The following is an 18684-nucleotide window of genomic DNA, read 5'->3' on the forward strand; positions in this document are numbered from 1 at the left end:
TTATTATTAATTAATTAATTAATTTGTTTGTTTGTTTATTTATTTATTATTTTTAGAGAGAGGGGAAAGGAAAAAGAAAGCGAGAGAAACATCACTGTGTGGTTGCCTCTCACTCCCGCCCCCATCTGGGCACCTGACATGCAACCTAGTCATGTGCCCTGACTGGGAATCGAACCAGCGACACTTGGTTCACAGGCCGATACTCAAGCCACTGAACCACAGCAGCCAGGTTTTCTCCTGACTTTTTAAAATGTGTGACAGCAGCCTACCACTGCCACCACTCCTGCTGCCACCATACCACATCCTCTACACCCCAGCCCCGCCCCTCCACCTGTCTCGATGAGTATTTCTTCTTTATATCTTTCTTTGTTGGACTTCCATGCAGCTCGATTTGCTGGAACTTTTGGTTGTCTCTAGTTTTGAGGTAGTTGTATTCCTTCTTAATTGTGGAGGGAGACACAGAATGTCTGTCTAGGCTGCCATCTTGGCTGGAAGTCCCAAGCCAGCTTATAAACTCGAAGAAGATTGTTACTCTCTTTGGTCTTTTTCCTGTCTATAATAATAGGACTAGACTGAAGTTGGTCTCTATGATTGAATACTTTTATCACACTCCTGTTTAACAATACTTTCCCCCATTTTGTGTTTAACTTTCTCTTAATAGATCTACTCCTCCTTCATTTAGTTTTGTTCAGCTTATTTCTAACTTTCTCATTTCCATCCTTGATATTGCAGCAACTTTATTTTAAATTATTTTAATAACATGTAAAAATTGATGTAGAACACAATTAATAAATCCAGTTTTCTTTAATTATCTTTTCTTTAATTACCTCCTTTATTACACACCACCTGTTATATATATTTTTATCACTTTTATCCCTATGTCTCATGTCTTTTAAGATAAATATTTTAGATACTATCCTTCTTCACCTTTGCCATGAACTTTTTATTTTTTACATTTAAAATAGGTGAATTTAGAGAAATCTGCAAAATACAGTAGCCCCTCTCTATATCGTGGTTCACTTATCGTGGCCTCACTGTATCACGGGATTTAAAAAAATATTATATTTAATTATTTATCGCAGATTTTTCACTATATCATGGGATTTTGCAGTACTGTATACATATGTTGTTAAAGTTATGTAGGTTTAAGAGTGTAGAATATGTTTAAGAACATAAGTAGTGTTTATAAAAGTGTGGAAAAGGTTAATAAGGGAGTGGGAAAGGTTAATAAGGGACTGGGAATGGTTTATAAGTGTGTGAGAAGGGTTTATCAAGCCTTAAAATATGTATAAATACTAAAATAAATGTAAGGTTTCTACTTCACGGATTTTCACCTATTGCGGGGGAGTCTAGAACGTAATACCCATGGTAAGTGAAGGAATACTGCAAATAGAAAGTAGTCAACAATTCTGATGTGGATTCTGAAGGATATTTTTTCACAAAGATCTTGAGTCACCCTTTTACTTAATGTCAGTAGGAATATTTTTTAGTCTGCAAGTCCTTAGGACACACATACAACAAATGTCCCATTGACGTAGTGCTTTGTTTTAGAGCTCCTAAGGATTGGGAGTATGCATGCCAACATTGTGCTGTTAGAGTCTAAGGCATTTATTTGCACATACACAGGTATAACAATGCAAAAACATAATACTAAGATAATTTCCATGTGTTTCCTTACCTATAATAAGTGTATTAAAAGTATTCAACCAATTAAGTTTGATATAGTTCATTAATTTGAAAACATTCTAATCTTTGACAACTCATCTGGTCTCTCAAAGACAATGACAACTCAAATAGTGATTGATTTTTAGCTGTGAGGAAGTCAATACAACCTAGGTCTACTAAATCAAGCAATCATATAGACTTTTTCAGAAAGGTGGGATCTTCTAGATTGTTTGGTCAAATTTGTTTACTCCCATAAAAATTGTATCTGATCAGTTATTCTCAAGGGGAACGCCAACAAATTTTAAGAAGTTATTATACCCCAACCAAAGGCCTGGTAGTTGTATCTCATGGCCTTTAGCATATGTTCTAATCCTTAATTTCTGTTTATTAGTTGTTTATTCATGCATTCACAGATTTTTTTTTATCACTGTGCATTGTGCCTTGTGCAGACATTAGTGTAATGACTGTGGCATCTGCCACATTACCATTCACCTCAGTGACTGGATTGGAATGAGATGATTCCCCAACTTTCCTGGATAATTGTGTATTCCAGAGAGTGACCATAACATCCACAATGTGGCACCACTTTTATTGTATATGGATGTCTGGAGATAAGCCTCCCACTACTCACCATTTCTTTATAGTAGAATTGGGGTGTTTTCCAAAGATGATCCTCAGACAATGAGATGATTGAGGCTATCAACCTTTCTGTTACTCATGTTATTCAGATAAAACAGCACTTTATTTTTGCTAAAATATTATTGAATATAGATTAAGTGCTGTCATCAATACTACCAAAAGGAAAACAAACAAATAAACAAACAATAAAAACCCAGTGTAAGCTTACTATGTTGGCTCTTATTAAAGGGAACATACAATACAGTGTATGTCTAGGAAAGCAAGATGCTTGGCTGGTTCTGGAACTTGATCCTTAGGGTTAAGATCAGAATGAGTAAATGAGGTGCTAATGCAGTTCTTTGTCTGTTAGTTGGGTACGCAGCACACTGTGACGTCATCCACCAAGAGCTCTTTGCTCCCTGCCACTTCTACGTTAGCCCTGGGCTGTATTACCAGCTATGCCGCCATGATGCATGCAAGTGTGGAAGTGCCTGCCTATGCAATGCTCTTGCCCACTATGCCTACCTCTGCAGCCAGCGGGGTGTCACAATTGATTTTAGAGTTCATGTTTCATTCTGTGGTGAGTATGATGGCAACAGCACAGATAAAGACAATCAGATAACACTTTAGAGATTTTTGCATTTGTAATAACGGTTTTCATTTTTTAAGTGGAAAGTCAATATTGCTTAAGGTATTTGAAATTAATGTACAAACAAAAAACAAATGAAGTACTTTATTTCTTAAAATTGAAGATATGTTGGATAAGATAATAACTTTTGACTACTTTTTGTTATAAGCCAACTTAGAGTGTAAATGTATGGTTTGAAATAGGTAACAAATAATTTGAAAAACTGGAAAAAATTTTAACAGTAATGTCATTTATAAATATGGAAAAACATTATGTGTTATAGTGACACAGTTGATTTTCAGTTAAATAGGCAAGTTATGCAACAGCCACTTAGTATCTCAATTTCTAGGGGCTCTAGTCCTCATGGTTATGGTGGCTGCTGTTCTTATTCATGGTAGATTGTTTACTTTTCTATTTGTTCTATAATTTTTTATGAGCTAATCTTTATTAGGGTCCTGCCTCCCTTTATTAGAATCCTTTGTGACCTGGATTTCAAGAGCCTCATTTCCTCTACTTCTCCACCTAACAGTGGGTTTCACAAAGCTTTCTTCCAGAGGGATTATTGGCCATTTTTGATGTTATTTTCCTAGGTTGGGATTTCTAACAATGATATAAATATAAAAGTAAAATAAATTCATATAACAAAAGTGTGCAGCATGTATATTTATGGTTTTGATTTTTCCGAGGATACTTTATTTTATTACAGACCCCACAGAATTACAGAGGTTTTTCTAGCATCTTCCTGTTCTAAGAGCAGATTTCTAGTCCAGGAATTGGCTAACTACATCCTTAGGTTTCCTGTGTTTTTGTAAATAAAGTTTATTGCCCATTTATTTACATATTGTTTATGGCTGCTTTTGGGGTAAGAGGGCAGAGCTGAGTAGTTGTGACAGAGACTGTAGGTCCTGCAAAGCTGAAACTATTTATCATTCGGCTCTTTATGGAAAGATTGCTGATCTCTGCTGTAGCCCATCTTTGCAACTGATGATGGAGATTTTTGAGGGTCCAAGTAAAAGATCTCCCAGTTCCTTGCCTCATAAAAGACCAAGTTTCATTTTCTGTTCCTACATGAGTTAAATCCAATAGATTGATCCTCCTCTCCTCTCTTCAAATTTCTGGATATTATTTCCCTCTTCACTTCTGGAACTGGGGGATATTACTCATCTACCACCCCCTTTTTTCCCTTACAAGATCAATTATACATTTAACACAATTTCAATTATGTTTTATCCAGCATCTTCTGGGTGTTTGTTTCTTTAGGTTATTTTAGCTTGTCCCCTCTAATCAATTCAGTTTGGCCTAGAGAGAAATTGGAAGGGTTTAGAAAAAAGTATAAGCATGATTAAGAAGTAAAAAAATAAGAGCTATGAATAAGGATCAATAAAGTCAAGTGTTGTCTTAATTGCAGAAGACTAAAAGTTTACTTAAGTAATGCTTAAATGTCATAAAGAAGATGAGTCAGCATAACAGTCAATAGATTTGAAATGTGAGGACAGGAAGTTTATTTAGACCTATAAAATACTTAAAATAGTTTTACAAAGTATGTCACAGGCTATGAAAGAATGCTATGAAATGTCTCACTTAAAAATATTCCAAAATAGAAATTTTATTTTTCTGTTATACTTCTATCAAGGCAAAGATTGTAATTAATCAATTTATAATTCAGCACACAATGCCTCTCTCCCCTCTGGCAGTCTTTCTCAGCTGCTGCCCCTTTGTCCCCAGGGGTGGTGTGCCAGAAAGGCATGTTGTACCATCACTGCTCCTCCTTTTGTCGCCGCTCCTGCATGTCTCTCTCTGCCCCTGAGCAGTGCACTGATGAATGTGCTGAAGGCTGCAACTGTCCTGAAGGCAAATACTATGAAGAGACACTTCAGTTTTGTGTGCCCATGTAAGTCATGGAAATGGGTTGACAGCATCCAGTTTTTATCTCTTTTTTTTTTTTCTTACATTTTAAATGGGCTTTCACGCTTGTTTCTTTTCTCTCTTTCTTAATCTAACTCACTCAGCACCATTTATGGGAAAAATATTTTTCTTCATGAACAGTCATTTCTTCATAAAGTATGTGTGCATATGTTCAAAGATCTGCTTGTGAACCATTTCTTTAATATTTCCTAATGTCTGTACCTTATTTATTTTTAACCCTGTACTTGTTCACAAATAGCTACAGAAAGAGCTAAGGAATCTGATGGTTAATCCAGGAGTATATTTCTACTTTATTTTTATCATATCAAAATTAATAGCAAGGTTTATATTTCACTGTCATGTGGCAAATTGTAGTAGAAGCATTGCAATGTCTGTCTGCACTCAGAAATTTCTCAAATCTCATGTGAGATAAATACTTTTGTCTTAGCATAGGGTGAAATGATGTCTCAAATATGTTTCTCTAAGGTACATTCAGGGACTTTTTTTGTGACTAACACAACACGGTCTGTTTTGTGACTAAAACCATACAGAATTTTTATTTTTATTTTAGTTAAGAAAACAAAATTCGAAGCTACCCAAGTTTTCACATTAAATGGTTTCAGCCATTTGAATGGCACAATCGCATGTACTCCCACAGAATTATGTCAATTTTAGAGTGCACCTTAACTTACTAAAACAGAACATGGGGTTTGCTTGGTTTTTAGTGTTTTCTAAAATCTATATGCATGTATACTATTTTGTTAATTTAACCCTTTTCTTTCTTATAGATTTCACTGCCGGTGTCATTATAGGGGCAGCATTTATCAACCTGGAGAGCTGATCCCAACACCTTCAGGTTTATGGTAGATTTCAATGATGGTGATTGTACTTGATAAGTAACATATACTGATATAAATTCTTAACCAAAACCATAAATTGAAATGACTACTGTAATTTAGAAGTACAGATAACCCTAATATAACCTGTAAAACCACACACACATACACACACACGCACACACACACACCCTGCAGCATAGAATGTCTAAGTCTTATAACTGCAGAAAAGAGTGAAATTGAAGTGTTATGCAGTGAAAATGGAAGCCTTTTGATCAGTTTGGTTTTTTACATGGAATTTAGGAGTGAGGTGGGTGTTCAAATAGTGCAAGTTGCTATGGGGTTTTAGTTCTGTGGTTTATCCACTGACTTCAAAAAAAGCAATTCCAAAATGCATTTAACCACGTCACAGGCTGGAGGCAGTGTACCGTCTCTCTAGGAACGTCGATCCTGGAGACCTAACACATTACTAGGATAACACTCTATTTGGGTTGTAAGCCATCTGTTAAAAATGCAGATGCGTCCATGCAGCAGTCCACATTGATCTACACTCAACTCCTGACATTCCTCTTTTAGTCCACTATATGTGCCAACAGAGGATAATGGACAATAGGTAAAAATAAGGATAATAATAACGATTTCTCACCATTACTCTTTACCTTCTCTAGTATGGCACCATTCTAAGTATTTTTTATTTGTTATTGAGACACTCATAACTGTAACCCCAAAAGATGAGTACTGTTCTTATATTCCAGTTTATTGGTGATAAAATGAGTCACAGGTAGTTAAGCAAGTTGTTAACGAAGGCAAGATTCAAGCTCAGGTAACATGGCTGTGAGGTGCTTTCTGTGTTGCCTACTTTGCTCAGCATCTTATTCATATCCTCAGCAATATACAGTTTATGTTCAGTTTATCTTTATTGTTATCTGCACCTCCTTTCCTTTCACACCCCAATCAAGATACAAAGGCAACCAGCTTTTAGGTCTTTCTCTAGTAGTCTGTACTACTAGCCATAGTTCCCCAAGCCAGACGGCTGGGAGTCATTTTTTGACAGTTCCTCCTGTTCAACACCCTTAGCTAATAAACCCCCAATGACTGGATTTTACTTTTTGCAAATAGTTGAAGTCCTCCTACTTTCCATCACCACTGCCATAACATGCTTTTCCCTGTCTGTCCCCTGGACTTCCTGTCTCTACCTGGCTTCTTGCCTCTAGTCATGCTCCCTTCCATTTTGTCAAGTAGTTGAAAATATAACATAATTGAATTTATTTTAGTAAACGTGCAAAAAAAAAAAAAAAAAAAAGGAATCATTCCTCCTCTGTGAGAAAAAATCCCATTAGAGTATTGACCTCATTTGCTATTTCTCTAAAAAAATGTCCCAGAATGAGTATGATATGGAAAAGCTGGCTCTGTAATCTGAGAACTTTCTGTCTCAGTTCCTCTCTGCCATTCACAATGTGAGCAAAGCACACCTCTGAGTGTCATCCTAGCGTTAGACAACATGGAAGCATATTTTTTCATGTGATGTGGTCCTTATATCATAGCTTCCTCATCTGGGCTCACAGATAGAACACATGATCTGGTTCAAAGCTGGAAGGAAAACTGTTTATGTTGGAGTTATTGAGAACTGATGTGTGCTCCCTCTAATGATAGCTTCTTAAAGAAGCTTCCGAATTAATTTTGCCTGTATTTGCTTTTTGTCTTATGTTGACTTTAGAACTTAAGTTTTATGGAATTTGTGACTTCATTGTATCTTCAGGGCTGCTGCCAAAATGATTTTTCTGGAAATCAAGCCAACCACATCACTTCTCTAGTTCAGGTCAAGATTCACCTCAGAGACAATGTCTTGGTGTCTGAAGAGCAGCTGGCCTTTGCCTCTTTGCCATCTGCATCTACTGTCACCTCCCGCACTGCACCTGGTTACATAGAATGCTGCCCTAGCCCTGCGTGGCTTTGTCCTACCTTCCCACCGAGTATTACTGCCTTCCCACTTGAGAAAAGACTATGAATTTTGGTCTTTGTAGCCCCCATGCCTATCTCAGTGCCCCATACATATAAGTGTTTGATAAAAGTGTGCTGAACTAAAATAGCTCTCTTCAAATTGGACCTAAGCCAATAACTTATTTATGAAAAAAATTCTATGGGAAAAATAACATTTATATATATTCAATCAATTTTCACAGAGTATATTGTTTTTTAATACAGAAAATAGATTTTTATAATAATTTATAATAATTTACTTTTACTAGCCAATGTTCAAATGGGACTGTGAAATGTGATGAACCAGCAGCGCCCTCTACTGGTAAGATATAGATATGTATTTTCCTTAAGGAGAATATGGCTCTGGTACTGCTCCCACTTTTCTGGCAAAGTGTTTCATCTATCCCGGTCCTCCTTGCCTATGTTGATGAATATAGCGTTGGGAGCGTTTCTCAATGCGGTGCTTCAGTGCCTCCTAAGTCCTTTCACTTTGGAAATTACAATATTTGAAGGACAGTCTGGGGTGAACATATAAGGCTGTTTAGGGGCAGAGGTCATCAATCCAGGGATGCTGCCTAGATTCTGCTCACCCCAGAACTAACCCAGGTGCCACAAAAGCTTTAGGGATATGTATCTTGGACTTGCGAGACAGAAGTTTTGACACTACTGTAGGCCAACACTTCTCAGATACTAATGTGTGCACAATTATCCAGGGATCTTGTTAAAATGCTGATTCTGATTCAGTAGGTCAGGAGGGATGCCTGAGAGTCTACATTTCTGTCAAAGGTCAAGGTGATGCTATTGCCATTGGTACTTGGGCTCCATTATGAGTAGCAAGGCTCTAGGACTAGAGCCATCACTTAAAAATTGGCATATAAAATGATGTCAATTGCCGTCTTTCCTTATAATGTCATTTATACTTATATATCATTCTTAAAGATCTTATATACTAGGTGATGCTATATTATTTATTTTCACTATACAAAAACATTTAAATTTATAGTCACTGTAGAGAAATTGTAGGCAAATAATGACACTATTTTCATTGACTTTAATGGGCAGAGAGAGGGTAGGCTGTTAACATTGAGAACTATTGCTTTGTTATTTACACAGTCATGTGTATATTATTATAAATTAGCATGGAATTATATGCCCTGGATTTACTTTATATGGATTCAGGCTATCTAGGGCTTCTTTTAGGATCTGTCCGTGTACCACACACATATTCAATAGCTTCTGGGCCATCTGTGCCTTGCTCATTTGCTTCAAGGCGGCTCAGCTTTAGAGAAGGGGAAGTCCCAGTGCCATATTCCTAACAGAGGAATCCACAAGATTTAATCTTTTCAGCCCCAAATAAGGCACTCTATTTAATCCCTCTGAGCCCAAAAGCTTTTTGGAGGAATTTGTATTTCTTACCCTACCTATAATTACGTCCACTTCAGTACTTCTACAGTATAGTGAGGACTGATGTCAATAATGACTAAAAGGTGAAGCAAGATCTAAAATTGTCATGTGTTTGTTATAAACACACAGATTTGTAAAGTTTAAACACACTAATTGTTATTCTTCTAAATTTGTGGATATATGTTTGGATTAATAAAATACCCTGTTTCTTGACCTCAGAAAATTTATACATTAGCTGTATAGTTATAACATTGTGGAAGGAAGCTAAGATTTTCAAACTCAAAATAGATTTTGGAAATTTAGGTACTTATAAAGAGAATCTGACTAGAGAATATTTTTAAGCTCATCAACTGAACATCATAGAGCAAGAGAATCATCTAATAACAACTGGTAAAATGTTCTATGGTGACTTTTGTTTTGATACAAGTGTACTTTAATACAATTATCTGTCTATGGCATTAATACAAACTTAAGCATATTTTGTTTGTGCCTTGTCCCTGAAGTTCATGCTTGCCCAGAGGGAAAAGTCTATTTTGACTGCAGGTTTCCTGATCCTGAATTACCAGCTGGTGGTGTAAATTGTGAGATTACATGTGCAAACCTGGCCATGAACTTCACTTGTGCCCCATCCTCACCCTGCATAAGTGGTTGTGTTTGTGCTCCAGGGTAAGCCTCTTTTTCTTCATAATACAAAACATTCAGAATTTAATATGAAGCACAGCAGTTAAAAACATTATTTACAGAACTAGCTAAAATTGTTGTTCTGGTTGACTGATGGTAATTAGTTGGTAACTAGAAGACTATTGTAATCATTGTTTTATCTTCATGTAACATATCACATGTTATCTGCAAGATATTATGTATTACATGTTAATATAGCATGATTAAGTAATGTCACTTAGGTATGCAATGCTATTAAAGTAATAGAGTGTGTGCAATATTATTCAGGTACTACAGTATGAAAGTGTTAATTAATTAATATAGTATTAAAGTAATACAATATAATTAAAGTAAACAGTAATACAGTGAATTGATGAGAGAACTCATTTTAGGATGGATTCAACATTTATTTCCAGGTTCAACTGCAATTTTGGGAAAGTGGTAGTGAACCACTCTTCATTCACTGCACTTCAGTGCATATTTTTGTATATTCTTTTGTGCTGTTATTGTTAATATTAAGTTATAATGGTCATGCCAACTGCTTTATCTAATGGATGTTATAGAAAGTGGTGTATTGAGGCTATACCGGGCAGTGGGTAACAAGTCGGAGCTATGGCTCAGACACACTGGGTTTCAAATCCCAGCTCTGTGCATATTAGCCAAGTGATTTTTGGCAAGTTTCTTTAAGGTCTCAATTAGGCATTGTGAGATGTGTGTGTGTGTGTGCGCGCGTGTGCGTGTGCGTGTTCACTCAATAAATACGAGTCACTATTTTATAGAAACATAATTTATGCTTCATAAATTTCTTTTAGTAGCAGTAATGTGTAGCACACATGAAAGCAAATATAGAATTCAGGGGCTATTAGCTTTCTTGAAGGCACACTTATCATGAGACCTGACCGGTCCTCCCTCTTCTGATAATGATTAGAGTCAGTGCTCAGAAGGAGGGATGCCTAAAGGCAAGTAGGTCATCCATTCTTCCTCCAGTAGCATATTCCCACAAAGGGATTCCTAGGCTTAGTTCATGTAAACCATGAACAGAGAAGAGAGAGGTTTTGTGGTCTGTTTCCCAGGGGAGTTGCATTCGTCTAAATGGTCTCCATTTAGAATAGGTTGAAGAGCCAAGTAACTTGGGACTGTACCAATCTCTTTAGAGAGGAGGGATGCAGTCAGAGGTTAACAGAACAAGCCCATGCGTGGGAAAATAAAGGCAGGTAGAAATCAGGCCGCAGAGCAGATGAGCAAGGAAGACATTTTAGTGAAAACGACGAAGAATGTAAAACCTTTATAATGATAAAATGATTGAAACCTACATCATTGATTATTTATTTGATTTGATTATTACTATTATAGATGCATGGCTAATTAGATAAATGTACATCCTAACTTCGTTTCATATGTCTGTGATTGATGCTATTATTTTAAAAATATCTATTTGCCGTCACTTGACTTTCAGTTCAACAATGATTTATTTATTTACTGATGAAATCTCGTTACAAAAGCTTAAAGAAATGTATCAGATAAATACAGTTGGAATTGACTAAGAGGACTCTGACTGATTTGGAAATAATTTTGTTATTCATAATTTTCTACTATAGAGTTGGTTATGGTAATATGATTTGGATTGTTTTCCATGTGACTTTGGTTAGCTTATTTTAGGAAAATAAGCCTGTAACTTGTTTTCATGGGGCTCCTGATAGTGCCAATGATTCATTGACTTAACAGGACTATATACCTTAGTTTAGAAGTCACTGTGGATTAAAGAAATGCAAAACAATATAGTGGGAAGAGTCATATAGAATTGGGTTCAAATATTGGTCCTTCTTTTTATTAACTGAAGTATTTTGGAACAAGTTACTTAACCACTGGAGTCTCTTAAAAAATATTTATTTATTTTTAGAGCGAGGAGAAGGGAGGGAGAAAGAGGGAGAGAAACATCAATGTGCAGTTGCCTCTCACATGTCCCCAGCTGGGGATCTGGCCTGCAACCTAGGCATGTGCCCTGATTGGGATTTGAACCAGCAGCCCCTGGGTTCGCAGACTGGTGCTCAACCCACTGAGCCACACCAACCAGAGCTCAACTTCCTCTTTTTAGAATGGGTGTAATAATACCTACTTCACGGATGCAACACAACAGTCATCCAGTAAGTCTGCCCAAGTTGCAGATAACTTACAAGAGATTATAGCTTTCTTCTTCCTTCCTCCAGTTTTGGTTAGTTATAAAAAATCAGCGGTCATCAGCATAAGTACTAGAAGCCACTACTTTGGTGGGGTATGTAGGGATTGTGGCTCATTTAGATGAGGCATCCCTCATCTAAACAATTGGACAGCCAATGTTTATGAAGTACCTATTGTGGAACTTTGTGTTACTCTACAGGGATGGTGGATACAAAAGTACCCAGGTAACAACGGAATCAACCTTATGGGGTTGTCACTAGGATTAGATGAATTAGTGATGTATTTAAAGTAGTTAAAACTGTGGATGTGCCATAATAAGCACTGAAAAGTATTAGTTTTTATTGTTGCTTTTATGATTTCTCTTAGATCTTTAATGAAGTACTTGCCATTTATTGTTATGAATCCTCCAATAAACATTTGTACAGATCATTATGTATGAAAAGTGTGGAACATAAAGGATTGCACTGAAATGATTGTGCTAAAATGAATCTTAGTTGATGAGAAGAGGCCTTTCAGGTAGAACTGGGGAGGAGAAAGATTTCCTAGTCAGAGGAGAGATGCAATATCCAGGGAAAGTGGCTTGAAGTTTGGAGGGTTGAGGTGAGAAATTATGGACTCTAGGGTATTATTGTCTGAATGAAATCCAAATGAGATAATGCATCATTACATGGATAGATGCATTTATTTACCTTTACTCAACAATTGAGTGTCTGCTATGTACTAGATATTGGGACATAGCCACTAACAAGATATTCATGGTCTTCCCAGGTGGAGCTTAAAGTCAAGAGACAGCATATACATGGAATAAGAAATTACAGTACTGTGTTAGATGAACTATGAGGAGAGCAGAACTCGAAAAGAATATGATTATTTCCATTTGTGAGAAGAGGCAAGAATTCAGGATTCCCTACTCCTATGTTAATTTTTATAGCATCGAAATATAACATTTTAAAACAAATTTAGAAAAAACTTTATCTATTTTATCTATTTTAGTAGTTATTTATTTTGAATAATTTTACTATTATTTTACATAAATACATTTAAAATTTTAATGTTATTATACATTTAAATTATTAAATTTCTTATTTTTTTATGAAAGTGATTTTGAAAAATGTCTTAATAATACTGGAAAGTATATGTATATATTTATATTAAGGGTATATATATGTATTTATTTACTCTTTGTAACAAAATACTTTGATAACACAACAAAATTAATTCTTCCTTGACATTGAGTATTTTGTTTTAATTTTTATATTCATAGATATAGTAAGATAGCTTTTCATTGGTACTATTTCAAGAAGGCAATAACACTTTATTTTTTCTTTTGCCTTTTTTATGGCAATAACACTTTAAATAAGATTTATTTCCAAAACTTGATATATTAATAATAAAAATGTGAAACACTTGATATAAGGTTATTTTTTTTTAATTCAAAACACAGCTGAACTAAATTCTCATGATTTTAATTTTAAGCACTCACAGAAGAAGGCTTTTAATTCCTCTCTCTGTCCCATAACAAAAAATGTCACAAATCTCATAATTCACCATTTTATCAAAAAATTATTATACCCACAGACCCTTTCCTCTTAAGTAGTAAATATTGAAGAAGGGGGCCTTCACTACCTCTATGTGTTTTTTTCAGAATAGCTCTCTTTGTCTGGGAATTTAGGCTTCTGTCTCTCACTTATTGTATTAAGTGATAAGAAAAGGTTAAAATGATCAAATCCAATCTTTTGTCTGGCATTTACTTAGTACTGTGATATACAAGGTACTGTATGGAAAAAAGCGGGGGATAGACTGGATTTAACCTTTCAACAGACCGGATCAAACATGCCTATGACAGATGTAATGAATATAGATGGTTTCAAATATGTCAGGATTATAATTTTTTTTAAAAACTGAAATTAGTACTTTATACTACATTGCATTAACTCTTCTTTTGGAAGACTGGCGGAGCACAGAGGAAAGTGCTATATTCCCGAAAGCTGTCCTTGTATCTGGAAAGACTGGGAGTACCTCTCAGGAGAAGTGATTACTACTCCATGTTATACCTGGTAATGAAATTCATTTATTTCAGAAAAAATGTCCTAGGCAACTGTATTAGTTTCATTCATCTTGTATTTACTTCATGTGACTGACTTCAGCAGAAAACAAATCAAGCCTGAGTAAATAAGATTTTAAAGGCATTCAGGCATTGATAGAGAGCCACTATCAATAGGGGGATCATACCATTATTTTTATGCATATTTGTTTAACACAGAAGAAAAGTGTGAAATATGACAATTTGAAAATAAGAAAAAAATACCTCAAGTTTATAAGAAAATGATAAATATTCCACAGAGAAAGTCACATTTAATGGAAGGCTTTCTGTTTGGAAATAAGCCAAAAGGATATCATAAAATAAAATTGAAATATAATTTGCTTGAAATATAGATAAAGATTCTAAACTCATGAACAAAATCCCACTTAATGTATTTAAGTAAACTCAAGTATCAAAGATGGCATTGTGGCCTTCTGGCTACCAGCATGCCTGTGTTCAATTTTTCTTTCCACCGTCTGTTTTTAGTGTGCCCCAGGTGCACTTTCTAGGCTTGGTTGTAGTGTCTGGTAATTTAAATAGAGTGGTAAATATATGTCTAATATCTTAATGTAATGTTGTCAGAGAATATTGGCAATGCTCTTGAATGCAAATCTTCCAATGTTCATTTCACTTGGAAAACTAATTGGAGCCATGTTTCTTACAATGAATGGTAACTGGTGCTATTTTCTAATAGTGTTTGTCGACGAGGAATGTTCAATTGCACATACTATCCATGCCCTGCAATGTGCACAATATATGGGGATCGGCACTATTATTCTTTTGATGGACTAGAATATGACTATATCGGTGATTGCCAGGTATTTTTGATAAAGGTATGTCACAATTACTTGCACTTTTATTTGCAGTTATGTAAAGACAATGTAAAAATCAAGTATGCTGGAGCATGGTATAGCAAGTCCATATGTCATTAATACAACCTGTAAAAGTTAAGCAATTTTAATCAAATTTCCTTGACTCAGTCTAAAGTTTTATTACTTATAAGTGATGGGTCAGTTCTGAAACTTCCTGTGCCTCTGTTTTCTCATTTGTAAGATGAAGATAAAAATTGGACCTATTTCCATGGCTAGTTCTTAGGGTCAACTGAGATCAATATAGGCAAACTCTCAAATAGAGCCTGCTATATAGTTACTGCATTTCAAATGTTAATAATTTTATTTTTATTGACTTTGTTTGGAAAATATTAATATAAGGCATTAAATCAGGTATCGTTTATGGTTGTAGCAATTGAAAGGCATTATTTTCAATTTTAGACTGCTATTTTGATATGTTTTGGTAAACCCCAGGCTTTGTATATCTTATAAAATCCTTAAAATTTTTCATGTTTAATGCATTTGTATTTTCTGTGTACCTAAATTTTACTTAGATATCATTGATCTGAGAATTAAATTTCTAAATAAAAATGTAATCTTAGGAAAAAACCTGCACAAAAATAACAAAATAACAGTCCTATGTATTAAAACCTTCTAAAACATTTCAATAACACTTTAGCATAGGTTTTTCAGTAATTATTTTCTACTTTTTAATTATTTTATTTTTTATTGTTTATTCTATTACAGTTGTCCCAATTCTTCTCTTTTGCCATCCCCCCCAGCCCACCCCTGCTCCCACAGTCAATCCCCTCTCACTGTCCATGTCCATGCATCATTCATACATGTTCTTTGACTAGACTCTTCCTCTTCATTCCACCATCCCCACCACCAGCCCCCCTTCTACAGCTATCAGTCTGTTCCATGCTTTTGTGCCTCTGGTTCTATTTTTTCTCATTAGTTAGTTTTGTTCATTATATTCCAGTTATAATCAGGGTCATGTGGTATTTGTCTTTCACTGTCTGGCTTATTTCACTTAGCATAATATTCTCTAGTTCCATTCATGCTGTTGCAAAAGGTAGGAGTTCCTTCTTTGTTTCTGCCTTGTAGTATTCTGTTGTGTAAGTGTACCACAGTTTTTTTGATCCCCTCATTTACTGGTGGGCACTTAGACTGCTTCTAGCACTTGGCTGTTGTAAATAGCGCTGCTGTGAACATAAGGGTGCATATGTTCTTTCGAATTGGTGATTCTGGATTCTTAGTGTATATTCCCAGCAGCAGAATTGATGTGTCAAAAGGCAGTTCCACTTTTTTTGTTTTTTTTTTAAGGATAGTATGCACATCTTAATGATGTTAATTCTTCCAATCCATGAACATGGTATATGCTTCCATTTATTTGTATGTAACACAATTTTTTTCTTCAGTGTTCTGCAGTTTTACAAATACAGGTCTATTACATCCCTGATTAAATTTATTCCTAGGTACTTTATTTTTCTTGTACTATAGTAAATGGGACTTTTTTCCTTAGTTTCCCCTTCTGATACCTCATTGATGGTATACAGGAATGCCATTGATGTCTGAATATTGACTTCTTATCCTGCTACTTTGCTGAATTCAGTTATTAGGTCAAGTAGTTTTTTGGTGGAGACTATAGAGTTTTCTATGCACACTATCATGTTGTCTGTGAATAATGACATTTTTCCTTCTTCCTTTCCTATTTGCATGCCTTTTATTACTTTTTCTGGTCTAATCACTGTGGCTAAAACTTCCAGTAATATGTTGAATAGAAGTGGTGAAAGCAGGCACCTTGTCTTGTTCTTGATCTCAAGAGAAATGTTTTCAGTTTTTGCCCATTGACTATGATGATGGCTGTGAGTTTGTCATATATGGCCTTTATTATGTTGAGGTATGCCCTCTCTATTCCCACTTTACTGAGTGTTTTTTGTTATGAATGGGTGCTGGATTTTATTAAATGCTTTTTCAACATCTATTGGTATGACCATGTGATTTTTATCTTTCATTTTGTTTATGTGATGTATTACATTTATCGGTTTGTGAAGGTTATACCATCCTTTAATCCCTAGGATGAATCCCACTTAATTATAGTGTATGATTTGTTTAATGTGTTTCTGGATCCAGATTGCCAATATTTTGTTGAGGATTTCAGCATCTATGTTCATCAGATATATTGGCCTGTAATTTTTTTTCTTTTGCTGTGTCTTAACCTGGTTTTGGAATTAGGGTAATACCGGCCTCATAAAAAGAGTTTGAGAGTCTTTCCTCTTCTTGAATTTTGGAATAGTTTAAGAAGAATGAGTGTTACTTTTCTACTTTTTAATAATAATTAATGAATCAATCAATATTTAAGTTTTACCCTCAATTGTTTTACATTTGAGAAGTCGTTAGTAAACAAGAAGCCAGAAGGTTGGGTCAAATGAAAGCTCTGTTGTGGTAATGTAACTAATTTTGACTAGAAAAACCCTTTACAGGAAAGTTTCATGGAAGTGGGAGGCCTGGTACTGGCATATTTTACCCCATTATAACACTTCTTTATCAGTGTATTTTCAGGTAGAATTCCTTTGCAGTGAACACCTCAGAGTGGTTTTCCTTCTCAGTAACATTCTGGTTAAGCATTGGCTATTTTAGGAAATGAATAGTAGGGAGTGCTGTGGTGATTGGTATATAAAATCCTAAGAGAAATAACACTCCAAAGAAATCCTTGAGCAGAACAGTACACACCACAAGGCTGATGACTGATGGGTGGTTTTACCTGTCTGGCAGCAGAAATGCAGGGATGCTCTGATTCATTGATGCAGCTTCATCAATCTCTATGTGAATGCTCTGCTTTCTGTCTCCTCAGGCTTGCTGTGTCTCTCTTTCTATATTTTGTCTCTGTCTTTGCTTCAGTTCAATTATTGTTTCTATTTCTTCATATCCTAAGCTTGCTTTCACCTGTTCAGCTCCCACTCAAGCTTTATTCTCTCTGTGCCTATTCACCCTCAGATCTTACTACAAAAAGCCATTATTTTTCTGGTTCAAATGTGAGAGATAATCTAATTGGATAGAATCGTCTCTTTCTTGCCAGCATTAAAGTCCATTGTCCCATGAATGAACGTATTGCTTTGGGTCCAATCCGCTGTGGACAGAAACATGGCTGCCTGCGGCTACTGTATCAGCAGGGACTTTGTGTGGGGTGGTTATTCTTAAAAGGCTAAGGCTAAGACAGGTGCTCAGACTGAGATAAGTAAAATAATATACCACCTTGAGAGGTACTGACACTTTACGTTTCAGAATCACTTGGGAGAATGTTCTCTATCATTGTTTTCACTCCCTGAGAATAAAGGGATTGAGGAATCCCTGTGGCACATTGATGTTGATTGCTTTTCCTCCAGCTTGTAATCACGCTTTGTGTTGCTTAGTAACTCAGCAGTATTATCTTCAAACCTAATATAACTTGAAATACATATGAAACAGAAATTGGAGAAATGTGATTCTTAGGAATTGATATTATTTCAAGTTACTGTAACATAACATATTATTACAAGACAGACCACGTAATATTGAATGTTTCTTGGCTCTTTGAAGTTAATATAAAGAATACAGCTGCCACTGAAGCACTTTAATTATTAGTAATAGAAATGGCAATAGAAAACCTTTCAGCCAGCTTTTCACATCCCTTTATTGAACTGTTCCCAAGAAGAGCAAAAATAAAACCCTAAATTACATATTATTTTTGATCTTTGAAAACTGTTCATAAAAGCAGAAAAGTGTGGCATTATTTTTTAGTAGTACAATGCCATAATCACCTTATCATTCTCCTTTTCAAAACTTAGGCAATGCTTTGCAAAAAGGATTACAAGAAAACAAAGCTCTCAGTGACTATAAAGGAAGGAAAAATGG

General features: G+C 35.4%; 1 protein-coding gene across 2 annotated transcripts in view; it reads left to right on the plus strand.

The window, feature by feature from the left end:
• The window catches only part of OTOGL (otogelin like), a 124190-nt gene that overhangs the window by 42431 nt on the left and 63075 nt on the right, over positions 1-18684 (plus strand). For both annotated transcript variants that reach the window (XM_090275663.1, XM_090275664.1), the window contains exons 19-25: positions 2654-2863; positions 4637-4802; positions 5605-5679; positions 7902-7954; positions 9540-9702; positions 13824-13931; positions 14652-14790. In XM_090275663.1, coding sequence (XP_090131789.1) covers positions 2654-2863; positions 4637-4802; positions 5605-5679; positions 7902-7954; positions 9540-9702; positions 13824-13931; positions 14652-14790 — 914 coding nt within the window. The remainder of the gene's footprint in view (positions 1-2653; positions 2864-4636; positions 4803-5604; positions 5680-7901; positions 7955-9539; positions 9703-13823; positions 13932-14651; positions 14791-18684) is intronic.

Source organism: Furipterus horrens, unplaced genomic scaffold (assembly GCF_987537825.1).
Source record: "Furipterus horrens unplaced genomic scaffold, mFurHor1.1.pri manual_scaffold_4, whole genome shotgun sequence".
Lineage (NCBI taxonomy): Eukaryota > Metazoa > Chordata > Mammalia > Chiroptera > Furipteridae > Furipterus > Furipterus horrens.